At 58.6% G+C, this 17,501-nt stretch overlaps 1 protein-coding gene across 6 annotated transcripts in view; it reads right to left on the minus strand.

The window, feature by feature from the left end:
- CCDC85C (coiled-coil domain containing 85C) overlaps positions 1 to 16,643 on the minus strand; it is an 83,563-nt gene extending 66,920 nt beyond the window's left edge. For 2 of the 6 annotated variants that reach the window (XM_027120547.1, XM_027120545.1), the window contains exon 1: positions 15,581 to 16,643. In XM_027120547.1, the coding sequence (XP_026976348.1) occupies positions 15,581 to 16,391 (811 nt within the window). In that variant the 5' untranslated portion in view covers positions 16,392 to 16,643. The remainder of the gene's footprint in view (positions 1 to 15,580) is intronic. The other 4 variants (XM_027120551.1, XM_027120546.1, XM_027120548.1 and 1 more) reach the window with 4 other exon arrangements.
- Between the last annotated feature and the right edge of the window lie 858 nt (positions 16,644 to 17,501).

The raw sequence follows: 17,501 nt of genomic DNA on the forward strand, positions 1-17,501 counted from the left end.
GGCCCAACTGGACCAGCAGAGGGCCCGGCGTGGTCTACACCCGAGTGCACCGCGCCGTGGGGAGGTGGTCACGGCAGAGCAGGTGCACCTGAGGATTCCCTGCCCCTCCCCACCTCCCTGTCCCTGCGGTGGGCTGACCCCTCCTCCCGCAGGCTCATTCCCAGGTGCAGGAATAGGACACAGCAGCAGGCAGTCACTCGTGCCCGGAGGCCCACACCACTGACAGCCTCAGAAATGTCTGCCGCGCGAGTACCGAAGCCACGTCACCCTCCCCGTCCTCGTGGGGAACACAGAGAACCCAGCCCAGCATGCCTTCCATCTCCCCTTGGCGCCCCCCGCATACCCCCTGAGGCCTCCTAGACCCCATTCTCCCCTTGGGACCGTCCTTTCCGCTTCTTCCAGGCACTAATCAGCGAACCACAGAAGGGCCAGTGGGGATGCCACCGGGAGACACGGCCTCTCGGCTGGACGCGGGGCTCCCCCCTCCCCCAAAGCTGCCCTGCCCCACTGGCACCCAGGAGGCTGCAAACACCAGCTTGCACGTGAGTGAATGAGCACCTTTCAGAGTCAAAGTCATTGGCTGGGCGCTGGCCCGGCAGTGCAAACCGCCTTCTCCTGGCCCCCAGGCCTCCCCCTCCCCCCAGGGCCCTAAGCCTGCCATTCTCATTAAGGCAAATGAGGCACTACTGCATATATTTTCAGCGGGAGAAAAGGGAGCCCACAGACCTAGTCAAAAGTCACCAGAGGCGTGGTCTGTAGGAGGAGAGAGGAAGGATCAAGGTTGCAATTCAAAAGAAGGAAATTAGAAGACTTTCCCATTTTCATTCTGCTCCCGCTGGCAATGGCTGCTGTGCCCACAGCCGCAGGGAGTTGGCATGTGTGCCTCTGGGGCGGGGGGGGGGGGGGGAGCTTGGAAAGCGAAGCCTCGGTGGGTGCGGTGGAGGAGGGCAGCAAGCGATCCCTCCTGGCCACTGCTTTCTGATTTTGGGTCAGATCAGTCCCCCACCTGGGCAAGCACTTGGAAGGTGAGGGCCTGAGGTTAGAAACTGGGCCACCGTGGATGCTGAAAGCCCCAGAGTGGCAGGAATGTCACACAGAAAACAAGGCCCAATGGCACTGGTTCGGCTGCATGGGGAGAAGGGGCCAGGCTGGGAACAGCCACCAGGGCAAGGCTGATACCCAGGGAGGAACTTCCTCAAGTTCCTCCAGGGCCTCTGAGCCCCCATGGACCTGGTCCAACTGCCTCATCTCCCAGCTGGGTACACTGAGGCCCAGGGAAAACGAGGCAGAAAGGAAGCAACACGTAGAGAAAAGTCCAGGAAGCAAAGATAGATGTACGTGGAAACATCTACCCAACTCTAAACCCTCACATGAATACAGACAACTTCAGGAAAGAGGAACAAGAGGTGTGACTCCTGAGAACAGAGGACGGGGTGGGTGTGAGCCAGAGCTCAACACCCACACCTCCCAGACCACAGGCGCAAACCAAGCGGCCTTTAGGTTTCACTCTCTGACTCTTGCGTGGAGCCTCCTGGCAAGGCGCGTGCATTAAGCTCATTCATTTTTACTTTTTAAAGGCTTCAAGGGGAAGCAACCTAAATGTCCACTGACAGAGGACTGGATAAAGATGCAGTATATATACGCAATGGAATATTACTCAGCCATAAAAAAAGAATGAAATGATGCCATTTGCAGCAACATGGATGGACCTAGAGATTGTCATACTCAGTGAAGTAAGCCAGACGGAGAAAGAAAATTATCATATGATATCACTTACATGTGGAATCTAAAAAAAATGATACAAATGAACTTATTTACAAAACAGAAATAGACTCACAGACTTAGTAAACAAACTTACGGTTACCAAAGAGGAAGAGGGAGGAGGGATAAACTAGGAGTTTGGGATTGAAATATACACACTACTGTATATAAAATAGATTACGAGGACCTACTGTTTAGCACAGGGAACTATACTCAATATCTTGTAATAACCTACAATGGAAGAGAATGTAAAAAAAAGTATATTTTTATATATAAGTACAACTGAATCACTTTGCTGTACACCTGAAACTAACACAACACACTAACTAAATCAACTATCTTTCAGTAAAAATTTTAAAAAAGACACTGAACAAAATTTTTAAAATATATATATACATATATATAAATAAATTTTTTAAAAAAAATTTTTAAAGGCTTCAGGGAGGGATTTCACTACCGCTCCCACTGTGGTTCTGGATCTTTCCTGGGCCACAGACCACTCTCCACCTCTGAGAACCTGCATAAGTACACAGCCATGTTGGGGGCCCAGGGCTCCCCAAAGCCTGTCATGCCCAGATTAAGGAGACCACTGAGCATGTGTCCACTGAAGGTCAGCACAGAGCAGGGCACAGCTGACCTTGAAGCAGCAGGGACTGCGGAGGGACCAGAGGAGGCTGAGCTGACCCGGGTGTCTCCCTCCCGTCACAACCCCCCAAATAAAGCCCCAGGCCAGGAGGTTCCAGTGACCCCACCTGTGCCGCATTTTTGGAGGGCAAGGGGGCAGACTCGGGGGGGCCGGCCACCACCCCGACCTCCCCCCCGCCACTTTCCCGCTCATGAGTTTGGGTTGCACCACAAACAAGGGGTCTTTTCATCCAGCATTACCCACAGTGTTTCAGCCCCACACACTTGGGAGCAGATCACATTGCCCACAACCAGGCCAGCTCACGGGAACGAGGCCTTAACTCGGGGGACAGGGATTATGGACTCTGCAGGGAGAGAGGCGAGATGAAAACAGCACGGTGCTGGGGACCACCCTCCAGGGCGGGGACCTTGGAGGGAGGGCAGGGAGCATCCCGGGGGGCCTCCTGGACACACTGAGGAGCTGCTGCGGGTCAGCAGGAGTTCCCACAGGCGGGGCAGGGGCTGCAGGGGCTGCATGGGGGCGTGGAGCAGGGCTCACAGGAAACCCTCGGCCCCAAGCCAGGAAATGCCCTCAGCAGAGGAGTGACAGCAGCAGGAACGGGGCCCAGCGGCTGCACGGGGTGCTGGGGGCCTCCAGGGAGCTGACGCCAAGGATCGCCCCCTCCCGCCAGCCCCCCACCGCCAACTGCATCTCCAGAGTAAGATACCTCAGAATGGGGCTCTCCTCAGACCTTCCTGGCCCCCAAGGTCAGGGAAGCCCGAATATTAGCCCCTCTTCCTGGGGCCAAGCCAGTGCCTCATCAGGCCTTCAAAGGGGGGAGGGGGCATGGGGGAGCCATGCTGCTATCATCTCACCGGTTGCCCTGATGCTCCCCGCCACACACACACACACCCAACAGTGGGCTCAAGGGCACAGGAAGGGCAGTAACCAGTGGGGTCGAGGCCAGGGCCAGAACACCAGGTGCAGTGCGTAATGGCTTCACCCGCCAGGGAGCGGCTGGCGCAATGACCTGCAGCTGCACCCAGGCAGCTCGGTTAACTCCGAGATGGTGAGAATGCCTGCTGCCCGTCACAGCCACGCATAGAGGGCCGGAGGGGGACCGGCCGGAGCAGGTCTGCAACCTCCTCTACACACAGAGGGGAGGGAGGAGAGGGCCTGTGTCCATCCCCCACAACCTACCCCACCTCACCCCACCGTCTGAAAAGCCATTTTCTTTGTTTTCGGATCCCGCAGGCCTCCTGGCCTTGTTTCGAGGATAAGGAGCTGGTGGCTGGGAGTGGGGGGCTGGGCTCTACGGGGAAGACCTCTGCAGCCTCCTGGAGCCCTGTGGCCTCTTGGGCTTGGGTGTCCTACACGTACACGTGAACCCACACACAAGGCCACCAGCGGGAGTGGCATCCGTGGCTGCAGGGCAAACGGCAAGAGCCTGGCTTGAGGCTCCTGCAGACGAGGAGTGGACGAGGGCTGCTGGTCACACATCCTGTGACTGTCCATCTCTAAGGGCAGACCTAAGCCTCAAGGGAAGGGCGGGATCTCAGTGGGTGCAGGAGGTAAGAAAGGGCAATTCCTGCCAGCAGAAGCCCTAAGGGCCTGCTGTGCACCGGCAAGGCAAGCAGACCCTGGGATCGTGCGTGGAGCCTGGCAGGAAGGGACAGAGCCCCCGACACCACGCTCACACGCAGAGCTTCCTTCTGTGCACAAGTGCAGTGCACGGCGCAGCAAGGAGCCGTCCAGATCAGCGCTGCCGACAGAACTCTCTGGAAGGACGGAGATGTTCCTTTTCTGCAATGACACGGTGCAGAGCACTGGCAAGGGGGCTAAGCACAGCTCAGAAACTGAAACGCTCGTGTTACTCAATCCTAATTAAGTTGAATTGAAACAGCCTCATGTGACTAGTGGGCAGCTCAGGGCTAGAGCCAGGAAACCCTGAAGTGGGGTCGCCACCCGTTAGGCAGAGGGGACAGGAGTGTAGGTGAGACGAAGGGGCCCAAACTCAGAGGGCACAGAGTCAACAGGATGGTGACCAGGATGACACTGGACTGCTGGGTCTCCAGGTCAGGAGCGAAAGGTAGAGAAAGACTGGGGGCTTAGCCCGGGAGCGATGCTTCCCAGTACGGGCAGGAGACAGCTAGAGAAAGCCAGGAGCTGCTGCCAGGGAGGTCGGCGGTGCCCAGCCACCCTGCCCTGTTCTAGAAGACAAGCCCACAGTGGGCATCAAACACCACCAAGAGGTCAGGATGAGAACAGGCCACTGGACCAAGCTGGAACTGCCTTTCCCGGGGTCCAGGACTGCCAGGGGCCAAGAAGCTGCGGGTGGGCAGGTGGGCTGGGCCTCTGGTGCTCCTCGGACGATTGGGTGGGGAAGGAAGGGAGCCGGGGGCAGGAAAACAGAAAGGAGAAGATTTTGTTTATTGCTTTGGACTAGGAAACATGAGCCTGTTTTCAGGGGAAGGAGCCCGGAGAGACCCGGGAACAAGAGGAGGGAGACAATGGTGGGGGGAGGTCCCACGGGAAGGGCTGGGAAAGGCGAGGAGAGGCGGGGAGCCCTCCCCGCCAGGGCAGAGGGTGCTGAGAGAGGGAGAAACCTGCTGCTTAATTTTCTGTCCCGTATAAGGGCGGTGTGTGCACGTTCCAGAAAACACAGAAAAAAAAGGAGAAAGGGCACGGCGGGAGCCTCCCATTGTCCCATCAGCTCCGAGAGATGTGAAGCGGCCGGGAAATCGAGCCTTCTGAGAGCCCTGGCACAGGCAGCGTGGCCGGAACCCGCCACAAAGGGCCACTCCCAGAGCGGGCTCATTAGGGAGAGGAGCCGGTGCGGCGCGCTCCGTGACGGGCGGGCGCATTCAGGGCCGCCGGACAATCGGGCCCTTGTCGGGGGGGGGTGGGAGGGTGCCTCCCGGAGCCTCTGATTCCAAGACAAGAGCGTGCCTCCTTCTAGCCTTACAACCCGGGAGCCGACGGAAAGACAGATTTGGGAAGACAAAGAGATGCTTCCCCTGACAGTGGATGGGCTATTTTTGGAAATGGGTCGGCTCTTCTCCCAAGCTGCCGTCTGGGTGCCACTGGCCCAGCCTGCCTCTGCTCCCTTGACCGCAGCCTTAAAAGGCCCCCACCCCGTCTGGGGCGGCCTAGCACCCCACAACAGGGGTGGCAAAGGCAGCGCCTCCGTGCCGATGCCTGGCAGTCTATTCTAGCTCCCAGGGCGGGGAGCTGGGGGAGCAAACCGGGCTGTGTCCAGAGCTGGGGCAGGTGCTCAGGAAATGCAAGGCCAGGCTCAGACCCAGCTTTCCACTGCTGCCTGGGAGCCCCGCCGGGCGAACCAAAGCCAGCTCCCGGGGCATCCACACGGCGAATGTCGGCAAGGCAGTGTACAAACGGGCCTGTTTCACCCTCACGGCTAACGTGAGCTGACACCAGCCTCCCCGCCCTGCGGGCCAGGCTCCGTGATGCCCCAGTGTGGGGCCACGTCCTTGCCTCCGGCTCACCTGCTGATGGGCCATCTCCAGCTTGGGCAGCCCTGCGGGCCCAGCAGCTTCTCTCCCAGAGCTTCCCACAGTGGCTCTGCAGTCAGCAGAACGCCCAGGAACGTCTACAACCACAGGAGGCTCCGGGACCAACAGGGGCCCATCTCTGGGGGCTTGTCCAGGCAGTGGCACTTTTTAAAGTTTCCCGAGGTGATATCTAATATGCAGCCGAGGTTGGGAACCACTGATAAAAGCAAACGTGTATATAGCAAAGGAAACCATAAACAAGACGAAAAGACAACTCTCAGAATGGGAGAAAATATTTGCAAACAAATCAACAGACAAAGGATTAATCTCAAAAATATATAAACAGCTCATGCAGCTCAATATTTTAAAAAAAACAACCCAATCCAAAAATGGGCAGAAGACCTAAATAGACACTTCTCCAAAGGAGACATACAGATGGCCAACAAACACATGAAAGGATGCTCAACATCACTAATTATAGAGAAATGCAAATCAAAACTACAAGGAGGTATCACCTCACACCAGTCAGAATGGCCACCATCAAAAAACCTACAAACAATAAATGCTGGAGACGGTGTGGAGAAAAGGGAACCCTCTTGCACTGTTGGTGGGAATGTAAATTGACACAGCCACTATGGGGAACAGTATGGAGGTTCCTTAAAAAACTAAAAATAGGGCCTTCCCTGGTGGCACAGTGGTTGAGAATCTGCCTGCCAATGCAGGGGACACGGGTTCGAGCCCTGGTCTAGGAAGATCCCACATGCCGCGGAGCAACTGGGCCCGTGAGCCACAATTACTGAGCCTGCGCGTCTGGAGCCTGTGCTCCGCAACGGGAGAGGCCGCGATAGTGAGAGGCCCGCGCACCGCGATGAAGAGTGGCCCCCGCTTGCCACAGCTAGAGAAAGCCCTCGCACAGAAACGAAGACCCAACACAGCCATAAATAAATAATTAATTAATTAATTTTTTAAAAAAAACTAAAAATAGAATTACCGTATGACCCAGCAATCCCACTACTGGGCATATACCCAGAGAAAACCATAATTCAGAAAGACACATGCACCCCAATATTCACTGCAGCACTATTTACAATAGCCAGGTCATGGATGCAACCTAAATGCCCATCAACAGATGAATGGATAAAGAAGATGTGGTACATATATACAATGGAAATATTACTCAGCCATAAAAAGGAATGAAATTGGGTCATTTGTAGAGACGTGGATGGACCTAGAGACTGTCATACAGAGTGAAGTAAGTCAGAAAGAGAAAAACAACTATCGTCTATTAATGCGTATTATGTGGAATCTAGAAAAATGGTACAGGTGAACCGGTTTGCAAAGCAGAAACAGAGATGCAGACATAGAGAACAAACGTATGGACACCAGGGCGGGGGAAAGCCGGGGGTGCGGGGGATGAATTGGGAGATTGGGATTGACATATATACACTAATACGTATAAAACAGATAACTAATTAAACAAATAAAAGTAAACCAAAAACAACAAGCAAAAAAAAGCAAACATGTATTTTTTAGTAACTGTTAAAAGGAAACAGGGAAGCTGGGGAGAGGCGAGGCAGCGGGATGTACAAGTTACCATCCTGGGAGCGGGGGGCAGGTTTGTTTGTTTGTTTTGAAGAAGCTGAAGACCATTTGGTGCCAAATGGAACAAATGCAAAAAAGAAAGGCAAGTGGCCAAAGGGGCTTGATCACTGTCGGGTTTAAAACAAGAGGGAGACCTCGTCCAGTGCCTCCGGGCTGCCCATTCCTCACTCCGACATTTACTGAGCACCCACCATGTGCCAGGAAGACTGGACCCCGCCCTGGGGAAGGTTATGGTCTTGGGCAGAGATAGGACAGCAAATGGCAAAAGTCCAGAACAGGTGGCCTCGTCCCGGGCAACCCCACACCAGGGAACCAGAGCCAGGCATTCTCCTCTAGCACCAAACCTGCTACCCAGCCCTGCAGGAGGTGATCGGATGGCAGAGGCAGGTAATTCCACCGGGGCACTCACCACAGCCCCTCACGAGGACAGGCTGGCCAGCCAGGGGTCTCGGTCTAAGCCAGTGCTGGACAGAGCAGTGCCTGTGTGTCATGGCAACCACAGCACCGCCACCACCCAGACCTGCCCCAAGCTGAGGGCCAGCCACCGGGCAAGGGACCTAACCACAAAGGTAACAACAAGAGGCAGGATGGGCAGGGCAGGTGGCCCTTTCCCTCTGGCTCTGCCAGTTGTAGAGGATGCTAGGGTCTCTCGGACCCTGGGCGGGGCCCATCCAAGCTTCCCATTTTACAGATGGGCAAACAAGGGGCTTGCATTAGGTCAGGTCACAAGTGGGCTCAAGCTGCTCGTTCTGTGTCATCTAAGCCACACAGAACAGCCCTGGAGGGCACAGCCGTGTCCCCAAAGCCCCAGATGTAGTGACCATATCAGCTGATGGGGCCACCCGTGTATTAAGTGTTATGTATTAAGTGGGGCACAGGGGAAAGGGAGGGGATGGTCTATGTAAAAGTACTGGTTTCTGAGTGCACCCCTCACACGTAACTGTGGAAAAACGCTCAGAGAAGGTCACAGCTGGAACCACTCACAGCTAGAAAAGCCCGGCCCAGGGACTTCGCGGGGGTGGGAGGGGGAATGCAGGTACAGTGGGAGGAGTGCCACAGACCCCACCTGCCCAGCATCGCCCAGTCACCCATCAGCCCTCAGAGCCAGATGTGCCTGCTCCCCAGCTGTTCCTCCCGCCATGCCTGGCCTCTCCCCTACTCTCCTCTGCTTGTACTGACCGGCTCCACCTCCCAGGCCCATCTCAGCTCCCAACTCCAGCCACCCCCTCCGCTGAGCTCCCGGCACACCTGAAGGGGTTGAGAGCCAAACTAGGGCACTTCCAAGAGTGAAAGGGGCTTGATGAACACTCACACGGGGACGAGGGGGGCACAGGAGGGCGCAGGCTCCAGCATCACGCCGGACGGCCCCCTCCCCACCCCACATGATCTGATGTGACTTGCCTCATTGCCCTGAGCCTTTTCCTCAGCAGAAACGGGGACCCCAGTGCATCTCAGCACCGTTGTGGCCAAGCCTGGGGCGGTTCCCCCTTCCCTTCCAAGTCTCCTCTGAGTGCCTTTAGGGCTGCGGGCAGTTTGCTCCAGGGTTTCCGGCTTTCCCAGGCATGGCATTTCCTCCACTCTAAGATACCATCAGTCACAGATGCCCAATTTTCCAGAGTAAGGGAGGGGAAGACCGTGCAGTAAACACACACACTGATTCTAAGATGCACCCTGCACTGCCACAGAGGAGGGGAAAGCCCATCTTTGAATTCAGGAAATAACAAATGACGAAGGCCTCTGGCCAATGGGGAAGCAGGAAGGAGGAAAGGGAAACAGACCCTCACCTACGTCCCAGGGCTCCCGGCTTCTGCTTTGGTTAAGTGATGCTCCGCACCTCTGTTTAAACATCATACACAGGGTGATCCCAAGAACACTTACAAACGAATCGATAAAACTCCTGATCCTTCTGCCCTGCTCCCCAGACCGCAGAGACCAACAGTGACTCGTTCGAGAGCAGGCAGGCACTCATCACCAGGGGACTGACCCAGCTCCAGACCTGCCCTATCACACTCCACCCACCTGCCCCCTCTGGCCTGTGGCAGCAGAGGACAGCAAGAGGGGAACGTGTGACAATGACCAGCTCTGGGTGCCTGGGAAGAGGGGCACCATTCCCCTGTTCATGATCAAAGGAGCATCACGTCCCTTTAGCAGACAAGTTTGTTCCTCTGTCTCCAGGCTTTGGGGAAGCCACTGGGGTCCCCTCATGGCCTCCCCAGCTCTGATGAAATCCCAGAGCACTCCCTGCCTGGATCCCGGGCACCCAGGTTGCAGGTGTGGGCAGAGCAACCGTGGGTGTAACCATCCTGTGGAGAGGTACAGTGAGGCTGCAGAGAGAGAGAGTTTGTCGCCCACAGGTGCTGCTCTACCCGAGCCCCAGGGCGGCTCAGGACTGACCCCTGACCCCACAGGTCAGGAGTCACAAGCAGGCAGACGGGGGGTGGGGGCAGGGCTTTGGGGCAGACCCTCCTGATCGGAGAACCTCAGAGAAGGTTCTCTCCCATGACCACGGTCACAGCTATCGCCACCCTGGAGGCCCCAAGCTTCCTGCCCCTCTGTCCCCAGCCTGGCCGCCACCACGACAGACCCCAGGTTAATGCTCCGGAACCGCCGCTCCCCAAGCCCGGCTACATGAATCACCGTGAGCGGCACTCAGAATTCAGACTGAGTAACCACTCAATAAACGTCTGCTCTTGTCTTCCTTCCTGCTTGAAGGGTGAATTCTCTCAGCCACCCAGCCCTGCCCGTCCACCTCCCTGACTATTCTCTACTCGCTGTTCTGTACTCACACAACCAGATGCCCAGCTCTCTGGGTGTCCCATTACAGTGGGTTCAGGAATGCCCTGTGCTTGCATGCCTCCCCCGACAGGGAGCTCCCCACCTCCAGATGCAACCTAGTCCACCTGGACCGCTCTTGTCTGTGAGGGCTGAAATCCGAATCGCTGGAACTTTGGGGGTCCACCCTGGGGGGCTACACACAGCACTGACCCCGCTGGGCTGACAGCTCTCCCCACCCAGCAGCAGCTCCCCAGCCCCAAAGCTTTTCTTCCCCCGGCTCAATGTTCTGGTTCTTTCTGTTCCCATGAGGAGGCTTCCAGGCCCTGGGCCTCCCCCACGCGTCACGAGAACACCTCGCAGGCCCTGGGCTCTCGGCACCCATGGTCCAGATCCACCTGCAGACCTGCTGCTGCCGCTGGAAGGCCACCCCCCTTCTGTTCAACTAGACAACAACTCATTTGACTCTGACACGGGGTGGGCACAAGGGCCCCCCTCATGAGCATGTGTCAGGGGGTCCCCCATCCCCACCCCGAGGAGGCAAGTCTGCAGGGTCCAGGTGACAGTGGAGGGTCACTGAACCCATCCTTTAAGGCTCAGTTCTAGGACCAGAGTAGTATCATCCTCGAGACACAGATGAGGCTTCGAGGTGCAGTAAGCTGTCACCTCACACGCGCTGCACAGTTTACACATCACCACACTCCCTCCTCCCTCAACCCAAGGGCGGCAACGGCTTCCCACTTTGCAGATGAGAAAACAGAGGTCCACAGGGGTCCTGGAACTCGAGCAGGGTCGTAGGCTTCCAATTCCTTGTGCTGATGACAAGGACAAACACAGCACAGAAAATCCCCATGGGTGCAAAACACAGACGATGAGCAGGAGAGGATTTCCTTGCTAATCGCGCTGCCCCGGGAACGATACGAAACCAAGTGTGTGTCCTAAGAACTCAGAGGCCGGGCCATGGGTACGGGGTCTGCTGGGGCCACAACAGCAGAGGGAAACCAGCCTGGCAGGGAAGCGAGGGAATGAAAAATATAAGTGAGGAGGGACTCCGTGCGCGGAAGCCTGCGCTTTCCCCATCCCACTGATGTCCGGAACCGTGAACCGTCATGCCAGGAAGCAGGAGAGCATGACTGAGCCTCTGGGTCTGGACTGAGAACAGGTGCCACACCTTTGCTACACAGGTCCAGCCCCTGGAGCTCCCGCCCCATCCTGCCTGGGTCCATCTACAGGGGGCCCTGCCCAGGACCAAGCTCCGGACAGCCTTCCACTGTTGGTGGGGGTCTCCCATGGGAGTCTCAGGCTGTCCCGGTCCAGAGGGGCAGCAGGCACAGGGCGGCAGGCCCAGACTGACACCGGAGGCCAAGACTGATTCCCCAGACTGATCCCAGGCCCCCCAGCCAGCCCACGGGACTGGGAGCAGGTCACCATACCGCTCCATGCCTCAGTTTCCCCACCTGCAATATGGGACCATTTGGAAGCTCTGAACAGAATGGAGCTGGGACTGGGACACCCTCTGTGGTAAACTGTGAAGTGCTGGGCACACCCTGGTCCCACACTGGGTTACAGGCCAGTGAGCTCCTTACCACCAGCCCCCTTTGGTATGTGGCCCTGGGGGCTCCGTACCCCAAGGCCAGTGACGGATGGTCAGGGTCAGGATGCAGAGGGAGGGGGAAAAGCTTATTCAACCTGCCCCATTGTCTTTGCTGACCTTTGGCCCCAGGCCTGACTGGGTTTAGGAAAAGCTGCCTTATTAGCATCCTGCCCAGGAGCTGCTGAGCCGGGAGGCCCCTCATAAAAGACCTATTCAGGGCCAGAGGCCCAGACCACCCTCGCTCCATCCTCCCTTTAAACCAACAAAAACACAAGCAGGAGGACAAACCCATCTTATTTTGAGAAGCTCAAATTTTTAATCCAAACTTTTAAAAGTAAACAGGGCCCACACAAAGGCTGCTGGAGGCCCCGGTTTCTGTGGGTTAGCTAAAGGGGAGTGGACCCCGTGGTGTGATGGGGGGACTGGGACAGATGTGAATGGGGACGTGGGGGGGAAGGGAGAAAGAAGGTGGGACACGCAGGATGGGGAGGGGGAGGGGAGAATTGTTGAAAGTACTTTTGTTTGGAAATTGCATCAGCTCAAAGTGGCAAACCTGACCTTCTGATGTTTGGGGTTCGCCTGCCTCAGTTTGCCCCACCGGATTAGAGTAAAGAGCATCCCAGTCCAGACTTTAGTCAGCCCAGCCCAGACCTCCATCAAAACAAAACAAAACAAAACAACCCAGAGAAAGGCCTATTTGCATCCCCATTCACAGGCCCACCAGGCCCAGCCCCAGCCAGGGACGGCATACCGATGGGCCACCACCCACCACAGCTGCTTAGGGCCCTTACAGCATCCTGAAGGGCTGCAGGTACCCTGCAGCTTCCGAGACAGGATTACAGGGCCACTGCTCCCCAGCACATCCGCAAGTGCCACCAGACACCGGCTCAGTCGCAGACACTCAAGCGAGCTGTCTGTCTAAACAGCAAACAGAGTTTCAAAGAGAACACCGATGTCTATCTGGCAAACCCCCAACAGGTCCCTCTCTTTTTCATGAGGAGCCTTGGAAGAAGGATGCACGGCAAGGATGCTGACAACCGTCGAGGCTGCTGACAACTGTCGAGGCCCACTGTGTGCAGGGATAAAGGGGGTACTCTGGGTTTTGCCCCACTCTACAGAAGAGCAGAAAGGGGCTCAGGGCAGTTACGTAACTGGCCAAAGAGAAGAGGGAAGAGTGTAGACTTGAACACGAGACAGTCTGAGCCCTCTGGGTAACGGGGTTATCAGCCATCTGCTCAGTGGTCACCGATAAGGAAGTGACACTTCCCAGGACAGGAGAAGGAGGGCAAACGTGGGTCAGGAACCAAGAATAGGGAGTCAGCAGTGTCTGCTGATGAATATTATCGGCCACAATGACAGCGGGCTGCTGGAGAGGCAAGCCAGCCCACGGGTCTGGGCAGGAGAGGACCCCCAGGGCACCACCCAGGCAGCTGGGACTGAGACACCTGAATCTCAGTTGCTTTCCCAGGAAACGCTCAGAACCTCTCTGAGCCTCCACGTGCTTGGCTTTAAAATGGGGATAAGGGCCCGAGGCACAACCCTGGTATCCGACTCCTTTCGCCACCACCCAGACTGAGGCCTGTTACCTGCCTCCACCTCTGGCTCGCTCTCCGCTCAAAACTACAAGTCCAAGTACAGAAAAGTGTTTTCTAAGAGATGGGCCTTTCCTTGTTTCCAGGCATCCTACTCATATTGTTGGAGAACAACTCAAGGCCACGCCTGACTTTATGAGACAAAACTAAACAACAGCGATGCCACCTATACCTGAAATTCATGATGAGAATATGAATGTTCATGTCACCCCAACATAAAGCTTTGCCACCACAAAATCTGTGGCAGTCCTGTTCCGAGTGTGCATGGGACTGGTGGCAGCATGGGTTCTGCAGGAAACCCTACAGCTCCACCCGTCCCGCCCTCCCCCAGTGGGGTGGGAACCTCACTCCTGCTCTGTTCACTGAGGCAGCAAAACGCTGAGCCAGACAGGGTCCGCGTCTCCTTGTCCAAAACATGACAGAACTTCTCAGCAAATGTGCTCTGACACTCTGGGGCTTCAGTGCCCTGCTGAGAATCGCCCTCGCCAAGTGTCATTGATGACGCAGCTGAAAACCAGAAACGTTTCATTTCCTAGCCACAGGCAGGACTGCAGCAACCCCCCGCCTCGTACTGCACTCGGGCAAACCGAGGCCCAGAAATCTGACCCTCCCAAGGCCCCCAAGAAGCCGAGGCCGGAGAGGCTGGGCCTGGGACTCCTCACTTCCCAGATGGTGCAACTTTAACATATTAAACCTCCTAACGCTCAGCTACTCCCACTGGCCTTAAGGAGACTGCTGGTGGGAGGTGGGGTGGATACAGAGTTACCGAGAGAAACCCAAGTTGTAGCCTTAGATTGCTAATCAGTAACAAAATATCCCTCTAAACCTAGTCCTGCCCTGAACTCACAGGCTGGGAAGGTAAACGAAGGAAAAACGGTGCTGGGCTATCACCCCACCTCCCGGGGTCCAGTTCCCACCCCAGCCCGCCCCCCCCAAGGCACCTGCGAGGCCACTTGGCCACAAAACCAAAAAGAGAGCACCCTGTCCCCACCCCACCCCCCCTCCAGGCTGTCACTCTGGGGAGGAACAGTCACTTAAAGCCTAGATACACTTTCTCTGAACTAGGAGAGCCTTTAAGGAGAACCAGAAAGGGCTGTTTAATCTCCACCTTCAGGCCAAGAGTTCAGGCAGCAGCAAATGCCACCAGAAGTAGGAGCCAAGCCACTGAAAAATGTGGAAGGACAGGGAGGTGGGAGAGGAGACAGGCAGCAGGCAGAACCACTGATCAGAGGGCTGGGGATGGGGGCCGGCTGCTCCGCTCCTACAGAGCCCTCTGCCTTGGGCCCGACAGTCACACAGGCGTGGAAGACAGTAGCTGAGCTTTCCTGAGGCCAAAGGTCCTCCCACCCACACCCTGGCCACCGCAGACGACTGTGGCACTTCCTGTAAGGTGACCAACAGTTTACAAACCCTTCAGAAGCTTTTATCTCCACCTCAAATCCAGGAGGTAGGGATTATTGGCTCCATTCTACAGATAAGAAAACCGAGGCCTGCAGAGACAAAAAGCCAGGATTCATTCCAAGCCCGCATTCCTCTGGAAAGTTTTAGAGCCTGAGTTGAGAAAGGTCCCTGAGCCCTGAGAAAGGCAGGACTAACAACAACCGAGGAAGGCTCTTAGCCCCGGGTACTCTGGCCCACCTGCCTCTGATCCTTCCCAGCGGGCAGGCAGCAGGGAGGTCAGGTGGAATTCCAGCCCCAGCACACAGGTGAACACTGCTTAGATTTGGGGCTGCCTGTTGCTCCAGATAAGAGAGGGAATTTCACTTTCCCTCAAAGGGCCTTTCTTTCTTTCTTTTCCATTAAAAACCTCCCGCTCCCGGACAACGGTTTCCAGGCAGGGATGCGGTGCCTCCGGCCAGCCCTACAGTGCCAGACTGATACTGATAAACTCCGCAGGAGAGAAACTTTTCTGGGGTCTGGCGGCCCCCGGCCCGCTGCGTATTCAGAGGGGCAGGGGCACGCCTCCATCACTTAACCTGAAAATTACCACCCAAAGCCCCACTGCGGGTGGGCTCGGGAGCCTCTGGATGCCAGCTGGAGGAGGGGTCTGGAGTGGCGGCCGCCCGCGGGGGAAGGGACTCTGGGCCCGAGACCCGCGCCGCCAGGCAGGTGCCGTCCTTACCGTGCAGGCCGTTGGGGATGCTTCGGTGGTGCGGTGGCGCCGACAGGTCGTCCAGGGACCTGCGTGTTGCGACAGCCTTGCCGTCCGGGGCCTTGTGCGGCCCGGGGGGCAGCAGCGGGGGCGGGACGTGGTGGTGGTGGTCGGGGCTGCCGCCGCTGCCGGCGCTCGACGTGCTGCTGCCGTCGCCCACGTCGCGGGTCCCCGCTCCGGCCGCGCCGCCCGCCAGCGGCCCGCTCAGGCTGGCCTGGCTGTCGATGGAGCTACGGGAGCCGGCGCCACCACCACCACCGCCGCCGCCACCGCCGCCGCCACCCGCGCCCCCCGCCAGCGCCGCGCGCTCCTCGTCCAGCAGCAGCACCAGCTCCTTGAGCTCCAGGTTCTCACGCAGCAGGGCCTCCTGGCGCGCCTCGAGCTCGCGCAGCTTCTGCTGCGAGCGGGCCACCTCGTGCCACACGGCGCCGGCCGCGTGGCGCCCGAAGCGCTGCCACTCGCGCGCCAGCTTGCGCCCCTTCTGCCGGTCGTCGTCGAGGAAGCAGCAGAGCTCGCGCAGTTCCTGGTTGTCGTCCTGCAGCCGCTGGTTCACGTCCTTGAGGCCGCGGATCTCCAGCAGGTGCTGCTGCAGCCGCCGGTTCACGTCGCGCATCAGACCGCCGTGCTCCAGCATGAGGCCCACCTTCTCGCCCTCGGCGCGCCGCAGCCGCCGCGCCAGCTCCTCCTTGCTCCAGCGCAGCAGCTCCTCGTCCGGCACCTGGCTCAGCTCCTCCGACGACGCCGCCGCCGCCGCCGCCGCTGCCGCCGGGGGCTTCGCCATGGCGGGGCCGTCACCGCGGCATCGCCCGCGCCCTCGCCCGGCCGGCGCTCCCCGTGCCGGGGCTGCGCTGGGCCGGTCCGCCCGCGGGCGGGGGGCGACCAGGGGCTCGTGCGGCCTGCCCCGCGCCGCCTCGCGCGCCCTCACGCAGCGCCCTCCCGGGCCGCCCGGGAATCCGCGTGTCTCGAGGCTCAGCGAGCTGGGACCGCTGCTGCGTCGGCGGCTGCAGTGCCGGGCGCTCTCCGGGCTTAGGCGAAGCAAGCGGAGGCCCGCCCCCGGCCCAGCTCCGGAGCCCCAGCCGCCCCGCCCACTCCGGGCGGGGAGGGGTGGGGCGCCGCGGCCCGGCCCCGCCTCCGGGGAAGGGAGCGGGCAAGGCACGGCCGGCCCCCACGTCCCTCCGCGCCGTGCGCCCGCCCGCCCGGGGCCCTGCCACAGGCGCCCTCGAGCCGTGGTCCCGCCCCCAGCCCGTCCGATTGGGCCTCTCCGGGGGTGTGCGGGAGGGGCGGGGCGCAAGCGGGGGACGCCGCGGAGATGGTACAGTCCACTGGCGGTTCAAGTTTCTGCGCCGGGAGGACGCGGCCTCGGCCAATCCCAGGGCTACAGGGCGCTTTTAAAATGCAGGTACGGCTGCAAGGAGGGGGAAGGTGGGAAAGGTAGGGCAGGGCTTCCCTTAAAGGAGACGCGCGGAAATGGTCGCCCAGCCCCTTCCTGGGCCCGCGTGCCCCGCCCGGCCTCCCCCGCCCCAAATAAACAAATACCCAAGATCCGAAGGGCAGCTCCCCTTCTCCCTCCCGGGGGCACCAGAGTCCAGCTTAGTGTGAGATACGACGGACAATAGGACTCCGACACGGGGGTCGCTCTCCCCGGCGGCAGAGCGGCTCTTTGTCCCCTTCCCTGCCCCCGGCTCCTCCGCCCCCATTTCCACCCCCGTCCCCTGCCGGAGCGCGCCGAGGTTGCGGCGTTCCATTCCAGCCCCGGGTTGCGCACCGGGAAGGCCATGGCCTCGCCAACCGTCCCGGAGCACGGTCCGTACCCTCTTCCCTGCCAGGAGAGGGCGAGGGCGCCGGGGACATGCACCGTTCCCCCGCCAACCCGACCGCTCGTCCCGGAATT

The sequence above is a fragment of the Aethalodelphis obliquidens genome, unplaced genomic scaffold (genome assembly GCF_003676395.1).
Source record: "Aethalodelphis obliquidens isolate GAN/ISIS:26980383/991018 unplaced genomic scaffold, ASM367639v1 scaffold21, whole genome shotgun sequence".
NCBI classification, from domain to species: Eukaryota; Metazoa; Chordata; class Mammalia; order Artiodactyla; family Delphinidae; genus Aethalodelphis; species Aethalodelphis obliquidens.